This window comes from Pan troglodytes, chromosome 1, assembly GCF_028858775.2.
Source record: "Pan troglodytes isolate AG18354 chromosome 1, NHGRI_mPanTro3-v2.0_pri, whole genome shotgun sequence".
Lineage (NCBI taxonomy): Eukaryota > Metazoa > Chordata > Mammalia > Primates > Hominidae > Pan > Pan troglodytes.
In genome coordinates, this window is record NC_072398.2 from 185,941,332 (window position 1) to 185,963,888 (window position 22,557).

At 51.9% G+C, this 22,557-nt stretch overlaps 3 protein-coding genes across 9 annotated transcripts in view; 2 read left to right on the top strand and 1 right to left on the bottom strand.

The window, feature by feature from the left end:
• Positions 1-6,843, top strand: part of ZSWIM5 (zinc finger SWIM-type containing 5) — a 187,123-nt gene extending 180,280 nt beyond the window's left edge. Inside the window, exons 12-14 of the mRNA XM_513126.9 lie at positions 2,455-2,618; positions 3,096-3,177; positions 3,926-6,843. Coding sequence (XP_513126.5) covers positions 2,455-2,618; positions 3,096-3,177; positions 3,926-4,788 — 1,109 coding nt within the window. The 3' untranslated portion in view covers positions 4,789-6,843. The remainder of the gene's footprint in view (positions 1-2,454; positions 2,619-3,095; positions 3,178-3,925) is intronic.
• Positions 6,844-7,662: 819 nt separating this feature from the next.
• Positions 7,663-12,030, bottom strand: UROD (uroporphyrinogen decarboxylase). 5 transcript variants are annotated; one of them, XM_513127.7, is made up of 11 exons: positions 11,872-12,030; positions 10,956-11,409; positions 10,222-10,334; positions 10,026-10,105; positions 9,887-9,949; positions 9,450-9,647; positions 9,171-9,332; positions 8,666-8,803; positions 8,406-8,506; positions 8,236-8,302; positions 7,663-7,901 (listed from the first exon to the last, which is right to left on the bottom strand). In XM_513127.7, exons 2-11 carry the CDS (start codon positions 10,973-10,975, stop codon positions 7,740-7,742), a joined length of 1,104 nt encoding a protein of 367 aa, XP_513127.1. In that variant the 5' UTR covers positions 10,976-11,409; positions 11,872-12,030; the 3' UTR covers positions 7,663-7,739. The 5 variants fall into 5 exon arrangements, with proteins under 5 accessions (XP_513127.1, XP_009454712.1, XP_009454725.1 ...); XM_009456437.4 differs by lacking the exon at positions 11,872-12,030 and having other exon boundaries at positions 10,222-10,384; positions 10,956-11,135; XM_009456450.5 differs by lacking the exon at positions 11,872-12,030 and having other exon boundaries at positions 9,450-9,666; positions 10,222-10,384; positions 10,956-11,059.
• Positions 11,878-20,689, top strand: HECTD3 (HECT domain E3 ubiquitin protein ligase 3). 3 transcript variants are annotated; one of them, XM_016961571.4, is made up of 21 exons: positions 11,878-12,352; positions 12,535-12,695; positions 12,948-13,040; positions 13,120-13,255; positions 13,558-13,673; positions 13,759-13,872; positions 14,015-14,097; positions 14,540-14,705; positions 14,926-15,007; positions 15,652-15,834; positions 15,976-16,028; positions 16,213-16,277; positions 16,433-16,536; positions 17,120-17,239; positions 17,353-17,442; positions 18,430-18,636; positions 18,859-18,988; positions 19,102-19,176; positions 19,300-19,381; positions 19,496-19,567; positions 19,660-20,689. In XM_016961571.4, the coding sequence occupies exons 1-21, from the start codon at positions 11,984-11,986 to the stop codon at positions 19,742-19,744; spliced, it is 2,586 nt and encodes an 861-aa protein (XP_016817060.3). In that variant the 5' UTR covers positions 11,878-11,983; the 3' UTR covers positions 19,745-20,689. The 3 variants fall into 3 exon arrangements, with proteins under 3 accessions (XP_016817060.3, XP_016817054.3, XP_063658813.1); XM_016961565.4 differs by having other exon boundaries at positions 11,892-12,352; positions 14,540-14,828; positions 14,902-15,007; XM_063802743.1 differs by having other exon boundaries at positions 11,898-12,352; positions 14,540-14,828.
• The last annotated feature ends 1,868 nt before the right edge of the window (positions 20,690-22,557 follow it).

Here is a 22,557-nt window from a genome sequence, read left to right on the forward strand (position 1 = left end):
AGAGATGAACAGATAGAACACAGGAGATTTTTAGAGAGGTGAAACTATTTTATATGACACTGTGATAGTGGATTAATAGGATACATTTGTCAAAACCCATACAACTGTATAACACAGAGTGAACCCTAATGTAAACTGTAGACTTGAGTTAATAATATATGCATATTAGTTCATCAAATGTACCACACTAATAATTATGTACAATCAGCCCTCTGTATCTGTGGGTTCTGCATCTGTGGATTCAACCAACCATGGATCAAAAATATTAAGGAAAAAAAACTCCTCAGTGTTCCAAAAAGCAAAACTTCAATTTGCTGGGCACAAGCCACTATGTTGAATCCACATGTAATGATGTATAGGCATTGTATTAGATATTATAAGTAATCTAGAGGTGATTTAAAGTATATGGGAGGATATGATGGTAGGTTATGAAAGACTTGAGCATCCTCAGATTTTGGTATCCAAGGGAAGTCATGGAACCAATCCCCCACAGGTGCTGAGGGATTTCTGTATTAATATTGGTTTACCAAATATACCACATTAGTATAAGATGTTAATAATAGGGGATATATGGGAACTCTCTGTACTATCTGATCAATTTCCTGTAAACCTGAAACTACTCTAAAGACACAGTCTATTAACTTAAAAAACTGTTTTTAAAGATGATAGAAGAATAAAGGGAATCTCTTGCATAATCCTGGCACCCAAAAACAACTATTAATAAGACATTGGCATAAATATTCCTGGAGATTTTCTATTCATATATATGCACACACACTATGTATCTTTTTTTATAAAAATAGAATCATAGAGGTCAGGTGCGGTGGCTCACACCTGTAATCCCAGCACTTTGGGAGACCAAGGCGGGTGGATCATGAGGTCAGGAGATCGAGACCATCCTGGCTAACACGGTGAAACCCCATCTCTACTAAAAATGCAAAAAATTAGCCGGGCGTGGTGGTGGGCGCCTGTAGTCTCAGCTACGCGGGAGGCTGAGGCAGGGGAATGGCATGAACCTGGGAGGCGGAGCTTGCAGTGAGCCGAGATCGCGCCACTGCACTCCAGCCTGGGCAACAGCACGAGACTCCGTCTCAAAAAAATAAATAAATAAAATAAAATAAAATAGAATCATAGAATATTACAAATTTTTTATAATTCTCACAACAATTGTTTCCATTTTATAGATGAAGTTATTGAACTCTTATTTATTTTTTTTTTTTTGAGACGGAGTCTCACTGTGTCACCCAGGCTGGAGTGCAGTGGCCCAATCTTGGCTCACTGCAACCTCCGCCTCCCAGGTTCAAGCTCTTCTCCTGCCTCAGCCTCCTTAGTAGCTGGGACTACAGGCTCACGCCACCATGCCTGGCTAATTTTTGTATTTTTTAGTAGAGACGGGGTTTCACCATGTTGGCCAGGCTGGTCTCGAACTCCTGACCTCAAGTGATTCACCCACCTCAGCCTCCCAAAGTGCTGGGATTACAGGCGAGAGCCACTGCGCCCAACCTGAAGTTGTTAAACTCTTAAATGGCTGAACCAGGTTCGGTCCCCAATGTGTTTTATTCCAAAGCCTATAGTCATACCATTCATTCTCTTTGACTTTATCAGCAGTTACAAAGCAAAACATAAGGCCTACTTTTTGTTTTATCTTTACTTAATGTATTTGTCCTTTATAAGATATAACAGTCTTTCATACACTACTGCCTTCATCCAGCAACCTTCACCTCATATGATGTTATATTCCTTAACTCTTTGTTTTTTGTATAGAATCCCTGCCTATTGAATAAGAAGTGGTGGCCCCGCTCCTTTTTGCTCCAGGGAGCTGTAGTGAGAAGCAGACAGTGGGACTGCCATTCTTTTTTGGCAGTAATGTGGCTTTCTGTCTACTGTATAAGTAGCTCTGGAAATTCAGGTGTTCAAGAAAATTATTTCTGGTACCTAAAGATCCTGAGGGTTGCCGGGCACAGTAGATCATAGGGTCAGAGATCGAGACCATCCTGGCTAACACGGTGAAACCCCATCTCTACTAAAAATACAAAAAATTAACCGGGCGTGGTGGCAGGCGCCCGTAGTCCCAGCTACTCAGGAGGCTGAGGCAGGAGAATGGTGTGAACCCGGGAGGCAGAGCTTGCAATGAGCCGAGATCAAGCCACTGCACTCCTGCCTGGGCAACAGAGCGAGACTCTGTCTCCAAAAAAAAAAAAGGATCCTGAGGGTAGAGGGTATTAGGTAGAGACAGATGAAAAGGTGGAGAGAATAGGATTCACGTGGGGGTCTGGGGAAGGAAGGAGCCTCAAATGTGATTAGTGGAGACAGCTCGATAACCCAGAAGGGGCGGTAGCATTTAGAAGCATTCAATGAATTGGTAGCAGCCATTTCAATGAGTATCTGTTGCAGTCAGCTGACTGTTTAGTAAAACTTTAAAATAGACCCTGCCCCTTCTCTTGACACCTATAGGAGACACTTTGAGACTCCGAACAATTCTGGAAGCAATACAGAAGCACATTCATTCTTCCTCCCTCATCTTCAAACTGGCCCAAGATGCATTCAAGATTGCTACTCCCACTGACAGTAGTACTGACAGCACCCTGCTCAACGTTGCCCTGGAACTTGGGTTACAGGTATGGAGGAAGAGTAAGCCATCCACAGTTTAGACCTCTGACCTAGTGACAATTGGCAGAAGATAAGATCTCTGGGAGACTGGGCATAGGCCAAATCTGGCTCTTCCTTTGGGCCCAGAACACAAGTTCTAGGCTAGGGAAAAGGCAAGGATTTCATAAATTGGGCTCCACTTTTAAGTTAAGGCCAGAAGCAAGATAAAGCTTTAGGCTCCCTGGGGTCCCTATCTTCTCTCTACCTCCCCATTTCTACAAGTCAAGCAAGGTATGATAATAAGGACTTTGCTGCAGATCATCAGAGAAGCTTCCTATCTGATTGGTGGGAGGGCTGGGAAAGAAATTAACTATATTTTATGTTTATCAGCGGAGAGACCACTGTTTAAAGCACCAGAAAATATTTGTCACGTAAATGAATGCAAGGGGAGGGAGAGGTCACAACAGTTAGGCATAGCCCACTGGAAAGGCCTCTTTTGTGCCCAGGTGATGCGGATGACCTTATCAACCCTTAACTGGAGACGCAGGGAGATGGTACGATGGTTGGTGACCTGTGCTACAGAAGTGGGTGAGTCTCCCACCTCCCTCTACCCCCAGGGGAAAGGAGTTTCTAGGCCCTACTCTTGGGACAGGACAATCAATCCTTAGAGCTCTCATATTCCTATGAGATCTTAGGCCCATCAGGAGATGGCCTAAGAAAGGATGGGGCGCTGGTAGGAGAAGGTGGCCTCTGTTCAGCCAGCCCAAGCCCTGTCTTCACTGCTTGAACCATATCCTGATGTCAGCAGCCCTTGATCCTCTCATCAGAGACATGTCTAAGAGAATGAATTTTCAGTTGCTACTCAAGTGCTCCCTTGGGAGGTAGTGGGCCCAGTGGTTTGGTCCCCATCCCTGTGCATGCTTGTAAAAAACTCCAGACAACTTAGAGGCTCAGGACCCTTTCTAAAGCCCAAAGCCCCAGCACAAGACTCTACCCTGAGAGGCCCCACTTCAGCTAGAACCCCTGGCAGATCTGTAACCCATGCCTCAGGGCAAGCAAACCCCAGGCTCTACTGTCCCATCCTTGTGAGGGGCTAAGAGCACCTGCAGAAACCTTCAACTCTCTGACCTGGGGAAAGAAGGGATAGGAAGAGACCCCAAACAGGGTCTGGCCATCTGGGATGCTCCCCTTGCCCTGGTTTGCCTCATATCATCTCAAGGTTGCTGAGGAGGAAGAATTCATCTCTGCAGGCCAAGTTCAAACCCCAAATGGTAATCTGGGTAGACCTGAATCAGGACCCAGATGGCCACGGCTGAGCTCAGGCTCTCCCTGACAGGTGTGCGGGCCCTGGTGAGCATCTTGCAGAGCTGGTACACACTCTTCACCCCTACTGAGGCTACTAGTATTGTAGCTGCCACAGCCGTATCCCACACCACTATCCTGCGCCTCAGTCTTGACTATCCACAGCGGGAGGAACTGGCTAGCTGTGCTCGCACACTGGCCCTACAGTGTGCTATGAAGGATCCACAGAGCTGTGCCCTGTCAGCCCTTACACTCTGTGAGAAAGACCACATCGCCTTTGAGGCAGCCTACCAGATTGCCATTGATGCTGCTGCTGGTGGTATGACCCATTCACAGCTGTTCACCATCGCCCGCTACATGGAGCTCCGTGGCTACCCGCTACGTGCCTTCAAGCTGGCCTCATTGGCCATGAGCCATCTTAACCTGGCCTACAACCAGGATACTCACCCAGCCATCAATGATGTGCTCTGGGCTTGTGCTCTCAGCCACTCTCTGGGCAAGAATGAGCTGGCAGCTCTCATCCCCCTGGTGGTGAAGAGTGTGCACTGTGCCACAGTGCTTTCAGACATCTTACGACGCTGCACAGTGACTGCACCTGGCCTGGCCGGCATCCCAGGCCGCCGAAGCTCTGGAAAGCTCATGTCCACTGACAAAGCTCCATTGCGCCAGTTGCTGGATGCCACCATCAATGCCTATATCAACACTACACACTCACGCCTAACACACATCAGCCCTCGCCACTATGGAGAGTTCATTGAGTTTCTAAGCAAGGCTCGGGAGACCTTCCTGCTGCCCCAGGATGGCCACCTGCAGTTTGCCCAGTTCATCGACAACCTCAAACAGATCTACAAAGGCAAGAAAAAGTTGATGCTGCTGGTGCGAGAGCGCTTTGGCTGAGAGAGCAGATAGCTCACCGCCAGAGCAGCCTGGGTTCCCAGGTAGTATCAGGTCAGGCCCAGGGCACTGAAACATTTGTCTACCCTGAGAGAACTCTGAGCACCTGTGGATGAGGCCAAAGGACCACAGGGCTAAGGATGGGGAAAGTCCAACTCTAGTCGATAATGCCTACCTTGGCAAGCTTCTGACTACAGCCTACTGTTCATGGAGGAGCTGGGCCCTGCAGATCGACCAGAAACCCCACAACATGCCACCTCATGCCCCTATATCCTGCGTGTCCTGAGCATTGGCCCTGTCTCCGTTGGCAAACACAGAACACTGTTCCATCTCAGGGATTGCTTAACCAGCGAAACAGACACATTTGTGGGACTGTAAATACTATATGTGTTGCTAATTATTGTAAACTTGTAACTATTTATAATTCTGCTTCTGATTTGATGGGCACTTGAAGTAGCTGTGGGTAGGAGGATATGCTTATTTTCTGAGGAGACTCACAACCATTTCTCAGGTTTCCCTTGCAGAGTGTTTGCTGGTAGCAGTGGAAGAGTGGGGGTGCCAAGGAGAAAAATGGCCAGTTAGGATCAACCCAAGTCTAGTCTATGCAGAATCCCCCACCTACAGACAGGGCATTTATAGTCCAGTGGTGAGTGAGGGACAGAGGTCAGGACTGGACTTAGACTTTTGCCTCACAAAACTGTGAGGACATTGAAGCTCCTGCCTCACACAGCCTCTTCAGGAGCCTGCTGAACACCTGAGAAACAAGTGCAGGGAGAAGATGAAGGTCTGGGAAGCCGCTGAGTTCATAATATTCATCTACTGTGGTCACCTTTGTGTTAGCAAATGTGTGGTTTCATCTATAATTGTGTGTGTGTATCTTTATGGCTAAGTACATGTGTGTATGTGCATAGATACATCTGTGCATGCCTGTTTGTGCACATATATATTTATGTGTATGTGTCAGTTCTATGGCTGTGTACCTGTTTGAATATGTGCACACTGGACTGTGAGTTTCTACGTGAGGATATACACATTTTGTGTACATGTGAGGATGCACATCTTTGTGCAAATGCACTCATGTTTGTGCATGTTTAGTATGTGTATCTGCATACACGAGTGCATGTGTATAAACATGTTTGTATCCATGTGTATGCTTGTTATCCATGCATCTGTGTCTTTATATGTGTAACTGAGCGTATTTCTACATGTAGGGATGTCTGTGTATTCATGTTTGAGGATCTGCATCAATGTGTCCTTTTTGCCAGATTTCTCTTTCCCATTCCTCTTAAATCTCTCTCGCCAGCTAAACGTTTGTTCCCCATCTCTGTGCCTCCTCTATTCATTCTCTCACCAAACAAGCTTCTAAGCACCAATCTCCCTCTGCCATCAGATTGGCTGCTTTAGCTCCACAGTTCTCTTCTCGCCTCATACTTGCTTTCTTCCCCTGCCTTTCTACCTCAAGCTTCCTCGCCAGCTTTTGTCACAGTCTCATTGCTCGCTGACTTGGAGGCTAGGGCTGGTCTGCACTTAGCCTCTCCCTTCCTAATTTCTAGCCCTAGTGGGCAGTCCTGTCTTAGCCCTGGCTGACTTCCATAGTGTATCATGTTCCTGCTACCTTCCTGACCCCTGTGCTCAGCCTGGAATTGTTATAGGAGGTAGCAAGGGCACTCAGAAAAGTCAGTTGGAACCAGTGTCTTGGTGTTTACTGTTTCATGTCTTAGTTCCTGAGTTGGGGGTGGGGTTTGATAGGGAAGGGGTGGTATAGCTAGAATGTGAACTAAGAACTTCTCCATCTGCTTTACTTTTTCTTTCTTCGACAAACTGTCACCTTTTTTACTCCAAACTGACCAAGAAGTTGTATTTGCCATTTGTGGCTACTCAAGTCTTACTGTCCAGCCAAGGGCCCCTACGTCTCAGCCCAATGGGTTGGTTAAAAAAAAGAGAGAAGCCACTCTCATTTCTGTATCACAGTTGCCCTTTTTTAGCAAGTGTGTGAATTCACAGTGCTTTTCTATGAATAAATCATGGATCACATAAAAGATCATTTTTCTAAAAGCAGAAATTGTGTTCTCTCACTAAATGAAACCCATCTCTCCTTTCTGCATTGCCCTGGCTGGGCCAGGGAGCTGGTTCAGCCTACAGCACAGTGGGTGCCTAGTGGTCTAAGGAGATGCAGAATGACAGATAAAGAATTTCTTGCCATACCAGACCCTTCCCCAGGGCTTACAGACACCTCAGAGCCTTGTCCTGGGAAGCAGGTACCACCAGGAAGGGTGGAATAACCAAGATCTTGAGAAAATTAAAGGGGATGCTCAGAAAAGAATATAAAGCAACCTTGAGTTGCCAGAGGGTCTTTTGGTTTCAGAGGACTTCTTGCTTTGGTGATGATGGACTTGTCTAAAGCTCCAATCCTAAGCAACCTAGCTCTAAGCTTTGATGTCCTCTATATATTTTGGTGTCAAAGCTGAGGGTCCCTCAGCTTCTCCCTGCTCGCCTAGACTCCATCTTCTTCCCCATGCCTCTCTGAAGTGTTCTAACCCCTTCTGTGCCCCTTTTTGATGTATACTTCCCTTCCTCCCCAGACATAAAGCCCTATCAATTTGGCCTTTGTATGTTGTGAGGACCCCACCCGTTTTTCTGCAAATGTCACAACCTGAACTGCTAGGAAAGCTCTACCCTACCCCATGTAGTTCTGGGACTTAGGTATCTGAGAGTAAGATGGGAATGAGAATCCTTAAGTGCTATAGTACATATTCACTGATACCTAACCCCCATGACTTGTGAAGAGGATATAGAGAGGGTTCCCAGGGAAGGAGCAGAGGCTAAGAAGAACTGAGGATATGGGCACAATCTTTCACAAACAAAACTACACAATAGTTAAACTCCGAAACTTTTATTGTCCTGGAAACGATCAATCATCTGTGTTAGTGGTACTTGAGGGTAAAGGTATACACTCAGTTCTGTCGAAGCAGACGTGAGTGTTTATGCACAGCATCCACAAAGGCGCCCACATGTTCTGGGTCCATGTCAGGATAAAGCCCATGGCCCAGGTTGGCAATGTAGCGATGTGGTCCAAAGTCATCCAGCATCTGCTTCACCAACTGCCCGATCTCCTCCTGGGGGACCAACAGGGCACTGGCTACAGGAGGACCAGCAAGCCTTTGTCTTCCCTATATATACTAGTGACAAACGCATATGTAGGCATGCTTCTCCTCAGTGTTATTCAGTCATTCAATAAAATTTATCAGATCCCTAGTATGGACCCAGGCATGAAGCATAAACACAAATGAACAACAGCAACAAAAAGTCCGGTCTTTCTAGGGCTTATGTTGTACATACAGAGTAGAAGAAAAGGACAGACAGACATTAAAAACAAGTGCACACAGAATAATACAACCACAGCCACAGGAGTGCACAGTAACAGACACACAGAGGGGCCCTGGCTGTTACCTCGGATGCATACAAGGCACAGGGGTCCAGGTTGCCCTGCAATGTCACCGTCTTCCCCACACACTCCCTGGAAGCAAAGCCAGCGCCACGTTCTGGTAACTGCATACATGGCAGCTCCCCCAGCCAACACCCCCACCTCAACCTCAAGGCCTCACCCTTCCATGGCTTACCGGGCTTTCTTTGGGGCCACTGTCCAGTCAAGCCCAACCACCTCATAGCCAGCTTGGGCCAGCTCCTCCAGGGCAAAATGCCCATCCTTAGCAAAGATGATCTAGAAAAAAGCAGATCTCAGGCTACAGAGGGCCTTGCTACAACCACTAATCTTTCTTGACTGTACTTCTGCTGCCCTCCAGTGGTCACTCCAGTCCATGCAGGACTTAGCCTGAAAGCTCCACAGGACCACCTTCGCTCAACCCATCCCAATCCTCACCATGGGCACTGGTGCCAGGCCTGCCTCCCGCAACCTGGCCTTCACTTGCTTGGCCACATCACGGATGTAAGGCAGTGCAAACTTGTTGAAGAGCTGTGGGCCAAGATGCCCTGCATGGGACTCAAACAGCTGCAATGCCTAGTTAGGGTATGGTGAAGAAAAATATGTAACACACAAAGAGGAGGTTTCCCCCACATACAAAATCCACCTCAATTTTCCCCAAATGACTTCAATCCCTGATACTGCCTGACCCTATAAACCCAGTAATTAAAAAAAAAAAATTTACTTTCCTCAGATCCCAGCACTAACTTTGGTGTCTGAATACTTAGAGCATTAAGCCCCACTGTCAGTGTCAGGATGGGCTTGGCTGCTCAGCTAGATCACTGGAGGCCAAGGTTCTTTCATCCCTGGCATTAAGACCCCTGCCCTCTCAGGTTTAGGACACTCTTGCTTCTGGTCCTTACAGACCAAATCCCAGCCTATTTCTCTCTCTCTCAGGACTCACCTGGGCACCAGCCGCCACTTGTCCTACCAGATATGGGACCAGAGCATCGGTGAGGATGCGAAGCAGCTGGTGACTAGCCTGAGGTCTCTGATAGAGCCAGCGCTTGGCCTGAGCCATGGTGCTTGAGCCACCACCCTCAACCATGTATGTCATCAGGGTCCACTAGAGAAGGATAGAAAGATGGTGTCACAGAAGCCAGACTGACCCTTCCTTTTGTCTACCCCAGACCTTCCAGAGTGATCTCCCCGCGCCCCGAGTCCCTGCCCTGTCCCACATTACTGGGGCACCAGCAAAGCCAATCAGCGGCACACGTCCAGCCAGTCGTTGTCGGGTAAGGGTGATGGCTTGGAACACATAGCCTAGCTCAGAGGCTACCACTTCTGGATCCCGTAGGCGTTCTAGGTCCTGCTCTTCTCTTAATGGCTCTGGGAAGCTGGGTCCTTTGCCAGGTACCATGGTCACCTCCATGCCCAGTGCCTGGAGGGGGAGAAAACATCTGGGTTCCCAAAATGGAATCCAGGAGGAAAGGTTCTGTTCAGCTCATTCCAGGAGGAAGGAAAAGGAGAATAAAACTCTGCCAAACTCCATTTCTTTCAACCTTAGTTTTTCCCTCGATCCAGTTAGGATAAGTGCTTATTGTAAACCTTGACTGGACTGATAGAAGGATTTTCAAGGCGTCCTTGGATTATATTCTAGGATCAGGTTTGAGTGGGTACCTGGGGTACAACAAGGATGTCGGAGAAAATGATGGCAGCATCCAGAGGGAATCGACGCAGTGGCTGTAGGAAACAGGAGACAGGTTGCTAGGTGGCAGACTGAAGGCATAAATCTTTCCCTCTTTTGTGGACCCCTCACCTGCAGAGTCAGTTCACAGCAGGCCTCAGGAGAGCGACACGTGCTGAAAAAGTCCTGGGCAGCCCGGGTTTCCCTAAACTCTGCATACAGAGGGAAGACAGGGCTCAGCCTTGAGGCCCTCCAGAGCCCTCCCCTGCCCCTTGAAAACTTTTCTCCCTCCGGAGTTTTATCTAGATTTCCAGATCCTGACTCTTACCTGGTAAGTAACGGCCTGCCTGGCGCATGCACCAAACGGGAGTGTAGTCTGTTTCCTCTCCCCAGGCTGCTCGCAGGAATGTGTCATTCTTCAGCTCCGGAAAACCCTGAGGTCTGGCGATCAGGTGGGGGTGGGGGTAGGTGTCAGTATGCTACGCTGGAGGCTGGGGAAAGCGCGGGTTCATAAGGCCGATTCAGTCCAGGACCGCTATCTACCCCCTCCAGGCCAGCTCCCAAACCCTGGCTTTCCGCCCGTTCCGCCTCCTCTCTGCCTATCAGGTGGTGCACAAACTCCAGAAGGGCCCGCCCTGGGGCCTCTTCCCTCCACTTAGTCTCTACTCTTCCAAGCTCGAAGCAACCAGAGGGACTGGGGGGAGGGAATGAAGGCCCACTAAGGATAGTTTGGGGGTCTTCGAACTAGTGAGCCTCAGAAACGGGAATGTCACTGGGCTGGTTCAGGGGCTGAGAAATCCCCAGGCTGGGGGATAAAGAGGGATCAGAGTTGATGGTCCCAGAATAGAGATCCTGGTTGGAAATCCTGAGGCATCCCTTGAATTAAGGCCCTGGGATGAACGTCTCAAAAATCCATGGTTTTAGGATTCAGGATCCCAGCTAACGGAGTTCAGGTTGGGAGGTCTCCAGGGTGGGGAAAGGGGAGTACAGGGATAGAGTCCTGAGTTGGAAGACTCAAATTAGAAGCCCGGCTAGCCACACCGCGTGCTCTGGAGAACTCACCCCAACCCATTCGCTTCCATGGTCAGCTGTCTGTAACTGCGAGCTCAATCCGCAATTTAACCTGAATCTGAGCCTGCCCCCCAGTCCAGGCTCCGCCCCTTTCTGTAGGGAACCAAGGGCGTCGCCATGTTGAAGATCACATGATCGGACTCCAGCGACAGCTCCAGGGCTGCCCTGGCTGCTGCCCGTAGGACCCCTACCTTTTTTCACCGTAAAGTTCGCTGTAGCGACGCAACAACAAAGGCCCAAAAGAAAACTCCGCTGTAAATGTATCTTAGGGTGACATGAGGAATTTGTTCTCATCTGACAGTCTGGGTATCCGGAGGCTTGGCGCAAGTCCCACTCATGATACCAACAGTCTTATCCAGCCAGGTCCATACTATAGCCTGGACCTATAGTAGGTGCAGAGGTTAGCTCTGCTCAAGACAGCCCCGGCCTTTAAGGAGCTACAAGACTGGGGAAACAGAAATCAGCAATCACATTAAAATGAATAATGATCTCCAGTGTCCTTGGGATTAGGAGTGACAAACAGAATCAACCCTAATGACTCAAGACTCCTGTCAGTGGCAGGGGAAGGGGCCATTGTCTCAAACACTTTAGTCACACCACCCATAGGATAGGGAGTCCAGCAGATTCGCTGGGAGTGGGAGGAAAAACAGCAGGCCGAAGAATCAGAAAAATGACTGTTGGCAATGACCCAGGCTAGCTAGAATGGTGACTTGAATGAGGGTAGTAGCAGTAGAGATAAAATGGTAGTCACAAGGAAATGGAGAGAGGGAGATTGATCAGGTAGCAATCACCAATCTTGGGTTTGGTCGGCTGGGTTAGGGTGGCACAGAGATAAGTAATATGGTTGAGTGTGGGAGTACACAGTGCAATACAGTGAGAGCTGGGGTGCGCTTAGTCCAGAACATACGGCAAAGGCTGGCCAAAGGCGGGGAAGGGCGTGGTGGGAAGCTCTGTCGGCGGTCGCGCCAGCTGTTCCCCGGGCAGGGTCGCCTCTAGGCGCTCACCTCCGCCACTTCGCCATGGCGGGTCCTGGCCCGGGCGCGGTGCTGGAGTCCCCCCGGCAGCTGCTGGGCCGCGTGCGCTTCTTGGCAGAGGCCGCGCGGAGCCTCCGCGCCGGGCGGCCGCTGCCGGCAGCGCTGGCTTTCGTGCCGCGAGAGGTGCTCTACAAGCTTTACAAGGACCCAGCGGGACCGTCGCGCGTGCTTCTGCCGGTGTGGGAGGCAGAGGGCCTGGGGCTGCGTGTGGGCGCCGCAGGCCCAGCCCCCGGTACCGGCTCCGGGCCCCTCCGCGCCGCCCGCGACGGCATTGAGCTCCGGCGCGGCGCCTGCGTGCGCACCACGGGCGAGGAGCTGTGCAACGGCCACGGGCTCTGGGTGAAGCTGACAAAGGTGCGCTCTTCCCTGCCCAGGACCCGGTAAAAGACCCCCGGGGCCAGAGAAACCTCTGGCTCTTTGCCTTTCCTCCCCTGTATTGAGTTGGCATTGCGTTCGGCGCCCTTTGCCCTGGGCTGGGCACGACAGGCGGCTGGGCAGTTCCCTGACGGCTGTCCCCATCCTACGCGTCCCGGCAGGAGCAGCTGGCAGAGCACCTGGGCGACTGCGGGCTGCAGGAAGGCTGGCTGCTGGTGTGCCGCCCGGCGGAGGGCGGAGCCCGCCTGGTACCCATCGACACTCCCAACCACCTCCAGCGGCAGCAGCAGCTCTTTGGCGTGGATTATCGGCCGGTGCTCAGGTACTGCACTTGAAGGAGCGGGGCTGGCTGTCAGAAGGCCGGGCCAGGAGGGCTTGGGAACACTTCAGCCACAGCCTGGGGTGGGTGGGATACTGGAGCGGAGGCAGGGTTAAGAACAGAAAGGGGCGGGACGTGAAGGGGGCTCGGGTGGAGACTGGGAGATAGAGCCCTGAAAAAGGCTACACGGCATGGAGGTAGTGTCTTGCTGACCGCTGATGTCTCCCCATCCCACTCCCTACTCTGTGCCCACAGGTGGGAACAGGTGGTGGACCTGACATACTCACATCGCCTGGGATCGAGACCTCAGCCGGCAGAGGCATACGCAGAAGCTGTACAAAGGCTACTGTGAGTGAGCTGGAATGGGGTGGGGAGGAAGGAGCTCTGCGTCTGGGCCCAGTCTAATTAGGGGCTTGGGGTTGCTTAGCTATGTACCCCCGACATGGACCTACGAGTGCGACGAGGACCTGATCCACTTCTTGTATGACCACCTGGGCAAGGAGGATGAGAACCTGGGTAGCGTGAAGCAGTATGTGGAGAGCATAGACGTTTCCTCCTACACGGTGGGTGCTGGGGCTCCTCCCACCCCAGGCAAGATATAGTCACACCCCTCAAGGCTAGATCCAGAAAGAACCCCCACCTGCAGGCCAGGACCAAAACAGGGTACCCACAGGCCACACTCAGTTCAGCTCCCCATCTTGGACGTCTGTAGGACCCCTTACATACCCAGCGGCCCCCTATCCCATACCAGTTGCCTGTTAGCCCAACTTCACTATGCTTTCTCTCTGGTGCTCCTGGCCCAGAGCACAAGCCCAGTGCAGGGAGGGAGGGTAACTGCTGACTTCACGTCTCTGCCCCTCCCCAGGAGGAGTTCAACGTGTCCTGCCTGACAGACAGCAATGCCGATACCTACTGGGAGAGCGATGGGTCCCAGTGCCAACACTGGGTACGGCTTACTATGAAGAAGGGCACCATTGTCAAGTAAGTAGGCTCTGGGCAGGACAGGGTGGGTGGGCTATGTCCCTGTGGGTTCACAAAGACTCATATTCACACTCTGACCCTTCAGGAAGCTGCTACTCACAGTGGATACCACAGATGACAACTTTATGCCAAAGCGGGTGGTGGTCTATGGGGGCGAAGGGGACAACCTGAAGAAGCTGAGTGACGTGAGCATTGACGAGTGAGCACGCTGGCGTGGGGAGGGAAGTAGGGCATGTTCCAAGCCTAGCCCAGCTTGAAAGCCTAAGTTTGAGTGAGACTCCAGTAGTCTCTGAAGGCCTGAGGCAGGAGGTATCTGAAGTGCTTCACACTCATCTCCTCAGGACCCTCATCGGGGATGTCTGTGTCCTGGAGGACATGACCGTCCACCTCCCGATCATCGAGATCCGCATCGTGGAGTGCCGAGGTGAGGTTTAAGGCTATAAGGAGGGAAAGAGAGCCCGGCGTGGAGATGGGGGCAAACAGACAGTGAGTGTGGAGAGAAGAGGATGGGCTTGGAGTTGGGGTGAAGGCGATGCTGAACTAACTCCAGGATTTGGAGCTTTGGGGCCTGAGCCAGCTGGGACATGCCAGGTATAGGCCTGCCTTAAAGCCATACAGGTGGTTGGGCTCACCTGGAAGAGGAACTGAGTTGGGACCCTCAGGCATCCCAGCATTCTAGTGGAAGACAGAGGAATCAGCAGGAATAGATCAATCAGAATCAGGTGATAGAAGGTGATCCCGAAGGTCTCGAGTTTCTAGGGGCTAACGGTGATACAAGGCTGAGCGTTCAAGGAGCCAGTCCCAGGTCTGAGGGCCAAGGAGGCAGCAGGTGCTGTAAATGACCTTACTCTGACCCCTTCCCCCAGATGATGGGATTGATGTTCGTCTCCGAGGGGTCAAGATCAAGTCGTCTAGACAGCGGGAACTAGGGTTGAATGCAGACCTGTTCCAGCCAACTAGTCTGGTGCGATATCCACGCCTAGAAGGCACCGACCCTGAAGTACTGTACCGCAGAGCTGTCCTCCTGCAGAGGTGGCTGTGGTCCTGGACCTATGGGCCCTTCCCTTCCCCCAACATTGAGCCTTGTGTGTCTGCATGGAGGAGGTTCCCAAGGTCTCATAGTATAAGCTGTTCAAGGGTCAGAGAAGCCACCAGGTCCTGCCTTTTCCTGTACCTTTATGTTGGGGAGTTGGGGGTGTTACATGTATGCTAAACTCTTTAGCTGCAGTCAATCTTTATCTACCCATGCCAGATTCATCAAGATCCTCGATAGTGTCCTGCACCACCTGGTACCTGCCTGGGACCACACACTGGGCACCTTCAGTGAGATTAAGGTGAGCTGACCCAGCCAGTGCTGGTCTTGGCGTTTCCCCTTCCTGCTCACGTAGTTGTTCATTCCTTAGCAGAGTTCCTAAAATCTACTCTAGGGCAAGACCTTTGCTGGGTCTGGGAACATAGGAAGAAAGCCAGAACAAATGGTCCAAATTTAGTGTTTGGGAGGCTGTTCCCCAGCCTCCTTGGTATTCCAGAGTGTGTGGAATACCCAAGGGCTATTGACAGCACAGGCAGGGCAGGTTGCGTGAAAGGTACATACAGGGAGTTACCAGCAGCTCAAGATGTCTTGAGAAAAGTGTGCCAGTAGGTGTGAGTATGACAGAGGGATGAGGGTGGAAGGATGTGGGCAGGAGGCAGGTCCTGGTTGCAGAGGGCCCTATGGGCCAGGCTGTGAAGCAAGGACTTTGTCCCAGGGTAGTGGAGCTGTTGGAAAGGTAAGGAAGGTAATGACAGTATTAGATTTTTTTGTTTTAGAAAGCTCTCCCTGGTGGCTGAACTAAGGAGGGGACTGGAGACAAGGACGGGGATGGACTAGACTTGAACTGAAACGGTGGAATTGGATACAGGCAGAGGGGAAAGTTCCAGGGCCTGGACAGAGGCTGACTGCCCACTCATTCCTGCTCTGGCCACCTCTCCTCACTAGCAAGTGAAGCAGTTCCTACTGCTGTCCCGCCAGCGGCCCGGCCTGGTGGCTCAGTGCCTGCGTGACTCTGAGAGCAGCAAGCCCAGCTTCATGCCACGCCTATACATCAACCGCCGTCTTGCCATGGAACACCGTGCCTGCCCCTCTCGAGACCCTGCCTGCAAGAATGCAGTCTTCACCCAGGTCTGCACCACCTAGGGTCCGACTGAGATAGGATCAGTCAAGGGCCAAGGGGGCTAGGCCAAGAGGGACCTGAACAAGTTCTTGGGGCAAGTATAGGGCCAGGTCTTGCTTTCCTATGACTCCTTTCCTCCTTGCCCCCAGGTATATGAAGGCCTCAAGCCCTCTGACAAATATGAAAAGCCCCTGGACTACAGGTATGGCATGAGAGTGAGGGACTTACTCGGGACACCTGTTTGTGCACACAAACACACACACACACACACACACAACTGCTCGAGGCACCCCTCACCATGATGCTTTTCCCAGGTGGTCTCTGAGCTGATGAATTGTGCTGCACCTGGCCCCACATAATGACAAATCTGCCCACGTTTTTTGCAGGTGGCCCATGCGCTATGACCAGTGGTGGGAGTGTAAATTTATTGCAGAAGGCATCATTGACCAAGGTGAGGCCCTGAGGGAGGATCTCAAGGGTCCTGCTTGCTGCCCTATCAAAGTGGTAGAGGCTTTTCACCAGCTAATGATGATGGGGGACCTATTCATTACCCCATTATGGGAGCAGGGCTCTTGAGTGCCCAGCTGAGGGCATCTGTCATTTCAGGGGGTGGTTTCCGGGACAGCCTGGCAGATATGTCAGAAGAGCTGTGCCCTAGCTCAGCGGATACCCCCGTGCCCCTGCCTTTCTTTGTACGCACAGCCAACCAGGTAATCTCCGTTTCCATCTCTGCAAACCTCCCAGGTGCCAGATTGAGCTAGAAAGGGGGCAGAGGAGGGGGCCAGATTGAGCTAGAAAGGGGGCAGGCACAGTGGCTCACGCCTGTAATCCCAGCACTTTGGGAAGCCGAGGCGGGCAGATCACGAGGTCAGGAGTTCAAGACCAGCCTGGCCAATGTAGTGAAACCCCATCTCTATAAAAATAAAAAAAAATTAGCCGGGCGTGGTGGCACGCGCCTGTAGTCCCAGCTACATGGGAGGCTGAAGCAGGCGACTCGCTTGAACCCAGGAGACGGAGGTTGCAGTGAGCCGAGATCACGCCACTGCACTCCAGCCTGGGTGACACAGTGAGACTCTGTCTCAAAAAAAAAAAAAAAAAAAATAGAAATAGGGCAGAGGAGGGACTGAGTTGCTCAGGGCAACCTCTGGGCAGACAGGGAGAGGAGGAGCCACTGTGCATTTGAAGGGATCATTTAGTGGAAAATGTTCCCAGTGGAAAATGTTCAGGGAAGTCTTTGGGCCAGGAAAATAGGGTGTATCTCATGCCACACTCACAGCTCTGTCTCTGGGGCAGGGCAATGGCACTGGTGAGGCTCGGGACATGTATGTACCCAACCCCTCCTGCCGAGACTTTGCCAAGTATGAATGGATCGGACAGCTGATGGGGGCTGCCCTTCGGGGTAAGGAGTTCCTGGTGAGTAGCCTTATCCACACCCCCGTCCGATCAGCCCTGGCCCCTGGAAGGAAAGGCCAGCCAAACCTGGGCAGCTCAGGGTGAGAAGACACTGGGGAGTGTTTGTCACACAGGTCCTGGCCCTGCCTGGTTTTGTGTGGAAGCAGCTTTCTGGTGAGGAGGTGAGCTGGAGCAAGGACTTCCCAGCTGTGGACTCTGTGCTGGTGAGTAGGACCTGGAACCAGTGTTTCCTCTGCCCAGCCCCTAAAGGTTGGTCCTCCCTAAGGCTGTTCTGTACCTTGTTCTTTCACCACACACAAGATCCCTCTCCAATCCATCCACTCCCATGGCTTCAACTACTGTCTGTAGACTCGTGACCCCTAAAATCCTGACCTCTAGCCCCAGCCTCTCCTAAGCCTGGGGCCATATATGTATCTGTACCCTCGACGTTTGCCCCAAGATGGCATCTCAGGCTCAGTGTGTTCTTTATCTTCTCCGAAGACTACTCCCCTCTAGGGCTCCTGCCTCAGAAGGGCACCATGTCCCACTCCTCCCCATCCCAAAGCCCACAGGGCCATCCTTCACCCCTTCTTCTCCCTCGCCACCACATTCTTAAGTCTTCCTCTGTAATCTGTCTGCTTTTCCTGTCTCACTACTGTCTCCCTGCCTGGTTGAGGACACCTTTCCTCCTTAGCTAATCACTTACTAAAAAGCTGGTGTCCCTGTCTCCGTTCTTACCCGTTTGGTCTCCATGCAGCCACAGTAATTCATTTCACTCTCCTTATTTAAACTCATTGATGGCTCGGCCCTGGGCTTAGGATAGAATGCAGAATCTGTAAAGGCCTTACGTGAACCCTGTGTCTCCAGCCACTTGGTTCACATTCAGGCTCCAGCCACACAGTTTCCTTAGGCCTTTTGCTCTTTCCAGCTTTCTCCAAGATGTTCTCTCTCCTAACTTCCCTTATGTCCCAGCCATCATTTGGGTCTCAGCTGAGACACCATTTTCCACAGGATGCCTCCTCTGGCCTCCAAGGCTGGTTAGGTGTTGTCTTGATGCTTTTACAACTCTTGTACTGACACCCTCATTCCCTGCTGCCTCCATGGGGACTGCCTTGCCTGGCTGTCTCTGCTTCCCTGTGAGCATCTTGTGGAAAGACAGGGACTATCTCCACAGTGAAAAGGTTACCTCCCTGCCTCTCTCCAACCCCTAGGTGAAGCTCCTGGAAGTGATGGAAGGAATGGACAAGGAGACGTTTGAGTTCAAGTTTGGGAAGGAACTAACATTCACCACTGTACTGAGTGACCAACAGGTGGTGGAGCTGATCCCTGGGGGTGCAGGCATCGTCGTGGGATATGGGGACCGTTCTCGTTTCATCCAACTGGTCCAGAAGGCACGGCTAGAGGAGAGCAAGGAGCAGGTAGTACCCAGAGGCTAGTAGAACAGAGAGCTTTGGCCCCTCCTGAGCCCCAGCTCCTGGGACCCAGAACACAGCCTGTAAGCCACCAGTACTCCAAGAACTCTGGCCCCCACCATTCCTCAGTGCCACCTTTCTGCTGCTAAAAGGCCACAGTGATGCCCCCCAGTGTGAGGTGGGAGGTGTGCCCTCTTCCCCAGCCAAGCCTTTTTACCCACTCCCCAGGTGGCAGCTATGCAGGCAGGTCTGCTGAAGGTGGTACCACAGGCTGTGCTGGACTTGCTGACCTGGCAAGAGTTGGAGAAGAAAGTGTGTGGGGATCCAGAGGTCACTGTGGATGCTCTGCGCAAGCTCAGTGAGTTCCCCAAGGCAGGGCAGGGCAGGGCAGCACAGCACAGCACAGGGGTTGGGGCTCAAGGACTGGGCAAGATGAGACCCAAGAATGAATGCTGGCCTTGTCTCCACCAGCCCGGTTTGAGGACTTCGAGCCATCTGACTCGCGGGTGCAGTATTTCTGGGAGGCACTGAACAGCTTCACCAACGGTCAGTGGAGGAGGGCAGGGTGACACCTGGGTTTGGACTCTGCTGCTGAGTTGCAGAGGCAGGGTAGAAGTTGTAGACCCTCCCTCACCATCCACGCAGGCACTGATTTCCTTCTCCCTCCAGAGGACCGGAGCCGCTTCCTGCGCTTTGTCACGGGCCGCAGTCGCCTGCCAGCACGGATCTACATCTACCCAGACAAGCTGGGGTGAGTGCTGGAGGGAGGCCTGAAGGTGCCATGGCCGCCTTCTGTCCTCCCTCCCCACACACGTACATGTGCCCCAACACATCTTCCTGACCTATGGTCCCTCAATGCCCCCAGCTACGAGACCACAGACGCGCTGCCCGAGTCTTCCACTTGCTCCAGCACCCTCTTCCTGCCACACTATGCCAGGTGGGTTTTTTCCTAGGCTCGATTTGGGGCCCAGGGGACCCCATCACCCCTGGTAGCGATGGAGGGACCTGACCAAGTCCCCATTCCCACAGTGCCAAGGTATGCGAGGAGAAGCTCCGCTATGCGGCCTACAACTGCGTGGCCATCGACACTGACATGAGCCCTTGGGAGGAGTGAGGCGTGCCGCCGGCTGTGGGACCAGCAAGACTGCACGTGTCCCTCTTGGCCTTGCCCAGGGTGAAGACACCTTCCCTGCCCTGGTTTGGCTGACGTGCTCAGCAAAACCCCATGTGCCCCACTCCTGTGTGCAGTTGGGGTAGGGGCAGCTGGCGTGGTCAGGTGAACACTAGTGGCCCAGCCCCGCAGACCCACAAGCCCTACCCGTGCTGGGGCTTGCTTCCCGAGGTATTTCACCTCTTAAGAGGGAATCTTCCACAAGCCCAGCACAAGCTGCCAGGCCTGAGCTACTTGAAGGGGGCCATCTAGGTCCCCAACCCATGGAGTTTGCCTCCATTTTCAGCTCCACCTTTTTTCTCCTATTTTCTCTCTGGCTTTCTTCAGCCATGACTCACAACTAAAAACATAAAACACTGGAGGTTAGTGGAGGCCCCTCCCCAAGCAGGGAGCCTGGGATGGGCAGGGAGTGATAGCCAAACTCCTTGGTCACCTGCTCCAAGAAGGAAGCAGTAGCTGAGCACCTGCCCTCACATACTGCTCTTTTCCCCTCTCCCTCCATACCAGAGATGTGGTGAGCTCTGTTCTTCTACCAACCCAGTCTCAACACACAAAGTGCCACCACCTTCCCTGACTCAGAACCCACATCCACTCAATGTGAACTCTACTACCACGACCTCCCCATATTCCTCACTTCTCCATCACCTCCAGCCTGACTCCCTGTCTGCCCTTTCACCCCCAAGATTTTGTACAGGTTAAGGCCAGTTATGGCCTTTTTGAAATCTGTAATAGCTCCCCTTTCCCCAACTCTAAAGCCTAGACCTTAAACCTGTTCCTAGAGCTATGCACACCCCTGCCCCAGTTTACCGTTCCTCCCTCAGGGCCTCCGTGACACTCCATGAAAAGAAGTTCTTGCATACCGGAAAGTTGAATAAATGGATGAATTCATTCCTTCAGAATGTGTTTATTGGGCCCTGGGCTTAGGCACAGGGTCACAAGGAGAAATCGACTTTAGTGTCCTACTCGGAGCCAAGAAGATGGATGTGAAATGCAAGTAGAGGCTTCTCAGTGACAGACTTTGCACAGTTACACATCTGGGGCTGAGCAGAGACGTAAGGGCCCCACTGCGCAGAAAAGGGAAAACAAGCAAACAGGCTGGCCTGGCATTTTCTGGCATGGATATGGTGATTTGGAGGATGGGAGTCCACTTCTGGAGCCAAGTGGGCAGAAGAATTTGACATCATAGAAGACAGAGACGGGAGGGCTGACAAACCAGCCAGGTCAGGGTTGTTGACTGAAGTGGAGGTAGTAGTGTCTTTATTACCCTGCACCCAACCCATTGCAGTCCTTTTTGGGTGTTTGTTTGTTTGTTTGGGTCTCTGTTGCTTAGGCTGGCGTGTAGTGATGCAGTCACGGCTCACTCCAGCCTGGGCCTCCTGGGCTCCAGTGATCTTCCCACCTCAGCCTCCTGAGTAGCTGGGACCACAAGTATGCCACCGCTTCTGGGTAATTTTTTGCAGAGATAGGGGTCTCCCTATGTTGAGCAGGTTGTTCTCGAACTCCTGGCCTCAGGCTTTCCTCCCACCTCAGCCTCCCAGAGTGCTAGGATTACAGGCCTGAGTAGTCTTCAAGAACAAGTACCTGGGGCCGGCGACTCACACCTGGAATTCCAGCACTTTGGGAGGCTGAGGTGGGCGGACCGCTTGAGCCCAGGAGTTTGAGACCGGCCTGACCAACGTGGTGAAACCCTCTCTCTATTAAAAATACGAAAATGAGCAGGGCTTGGTGGTGCGTGTCTGTGGTGCCAGTTGGGAGACTGAGGTGGGAGGATCGCTTGAGCCCAGGAGGTGGAGGTTGTAGTGAGCCAAGATCATGCCACTGCACTTCAGCCTGGGCAACAGAGTGAGACCCTCTATCAAAAAAAAAAAAAAAAAGTATCAGGGAGAACCCTGTGTACGAACAGTCCCCCTACACCCCCACAGTGGCCAGTCACGCTCTCAAGCACAGCCCCAGGGTCCCAGTCGTCTCAGAGTCCAGGTACAATGTGAGACCTTGTGGTGGCTGATTGCCCAGATAAGTGGCTTGGTGGAGTCTTGCCCTGGCAACTCTTCCCCTTCTTGTCCTCTAGGGCACTCCCTGACACTGCCCTAGTTGGGAAACTTACTGTGCAAGAGGTTGATCTCTGCCTGCACTGTGTGCACCCTGAGACCTATCCCAAAACACGGAACTTGACAGCTCAGTCTCTCGGCTGCCACCGCCTCCCCTGTACCCCTGCACCTTCGGTGGTGAACCCCCTTCCCTTCCAGGAAGCAGAAGGCACGGAAACCCCCAAGGCCACCACTTCCACCCAGCTCTGCTCTTCCCGAGTCAGAGGTGCACCTCTCCCTTCTCTCCCCTCAGGAAAGGGCCCAGGCCACGTGCTCCTACAGGAAGTAGCCAGTTTCTGTGCCTGGTATGGTCACATGAACTCTTTAGTCCCTCTTTTACTCACACTGTATATTTTGTAGCCTGCATTTCATTTAACCCTTCATTCATTCAATAAACTAATATGCATCAAGCCCCTAGGTCAGGCACTGCACTAGGTGAATGGATAAAATCGTGGCTAAAGCAGTGATAATTTTTACCCTTATGGGATTTAAACTCTAATGGGAGAGACATATACAAAGAGTTGCATAAACAACACTTAAGAACACTTTTGTAAAAGCTACAAAGAAGTGAAAATCGTTAGGGGACAGAACAGGATCTTCCTAACCAATGCAGCTCAATGAAATGCGAAATTCCTAAGGCATGTAACAACACAAAGGCCAGCTGAGAAG

Bases quoted from the DNA above. Each gene is read 5' to 3' on its own strand.
- HECTD3 (XM_016961565.4), top strand. From the start codon at position 11,984: ATGGCGGGTCCTGGCCCGGGCGCGGTGCTGGAGTCCCCCCGGCAGCTG. The intron at 15,835-15,975 runs GTCTGCACCACC...CCTTGCCCCCAG, and splicing joins AGAATGCAGTCTTCACCCAG to GTATATGAAGGCCTCAAGCC. The intron at 19,568-19,659 runs GTGGGTTTTTTC...CCATTCCCACAG, and splicing joins TTCCTGCCACACTATGCCAG to TGCCAAGGTATGCGAGGAGA.
- UROD (XM_513127.7), bottom strand. From the start codon at position 10,975: ATGGAAGCGAATGGGTTGGG. The intron at 9,648-9,886 runs GTACCCACTCAA...CTCCCCCTCCAG, and splicing joins ACATCCTTGTTGTACCCCAG to GCACTGGGCATGGAGGTGAC. The intron at 8,303-8,405 runs GTAAGCCATGGA...CTTTGCTTCCAG, and splicing joins GTGGCCCCAAAGAAAGCCCG to GGAGTGTGTGGGGAAGACGG.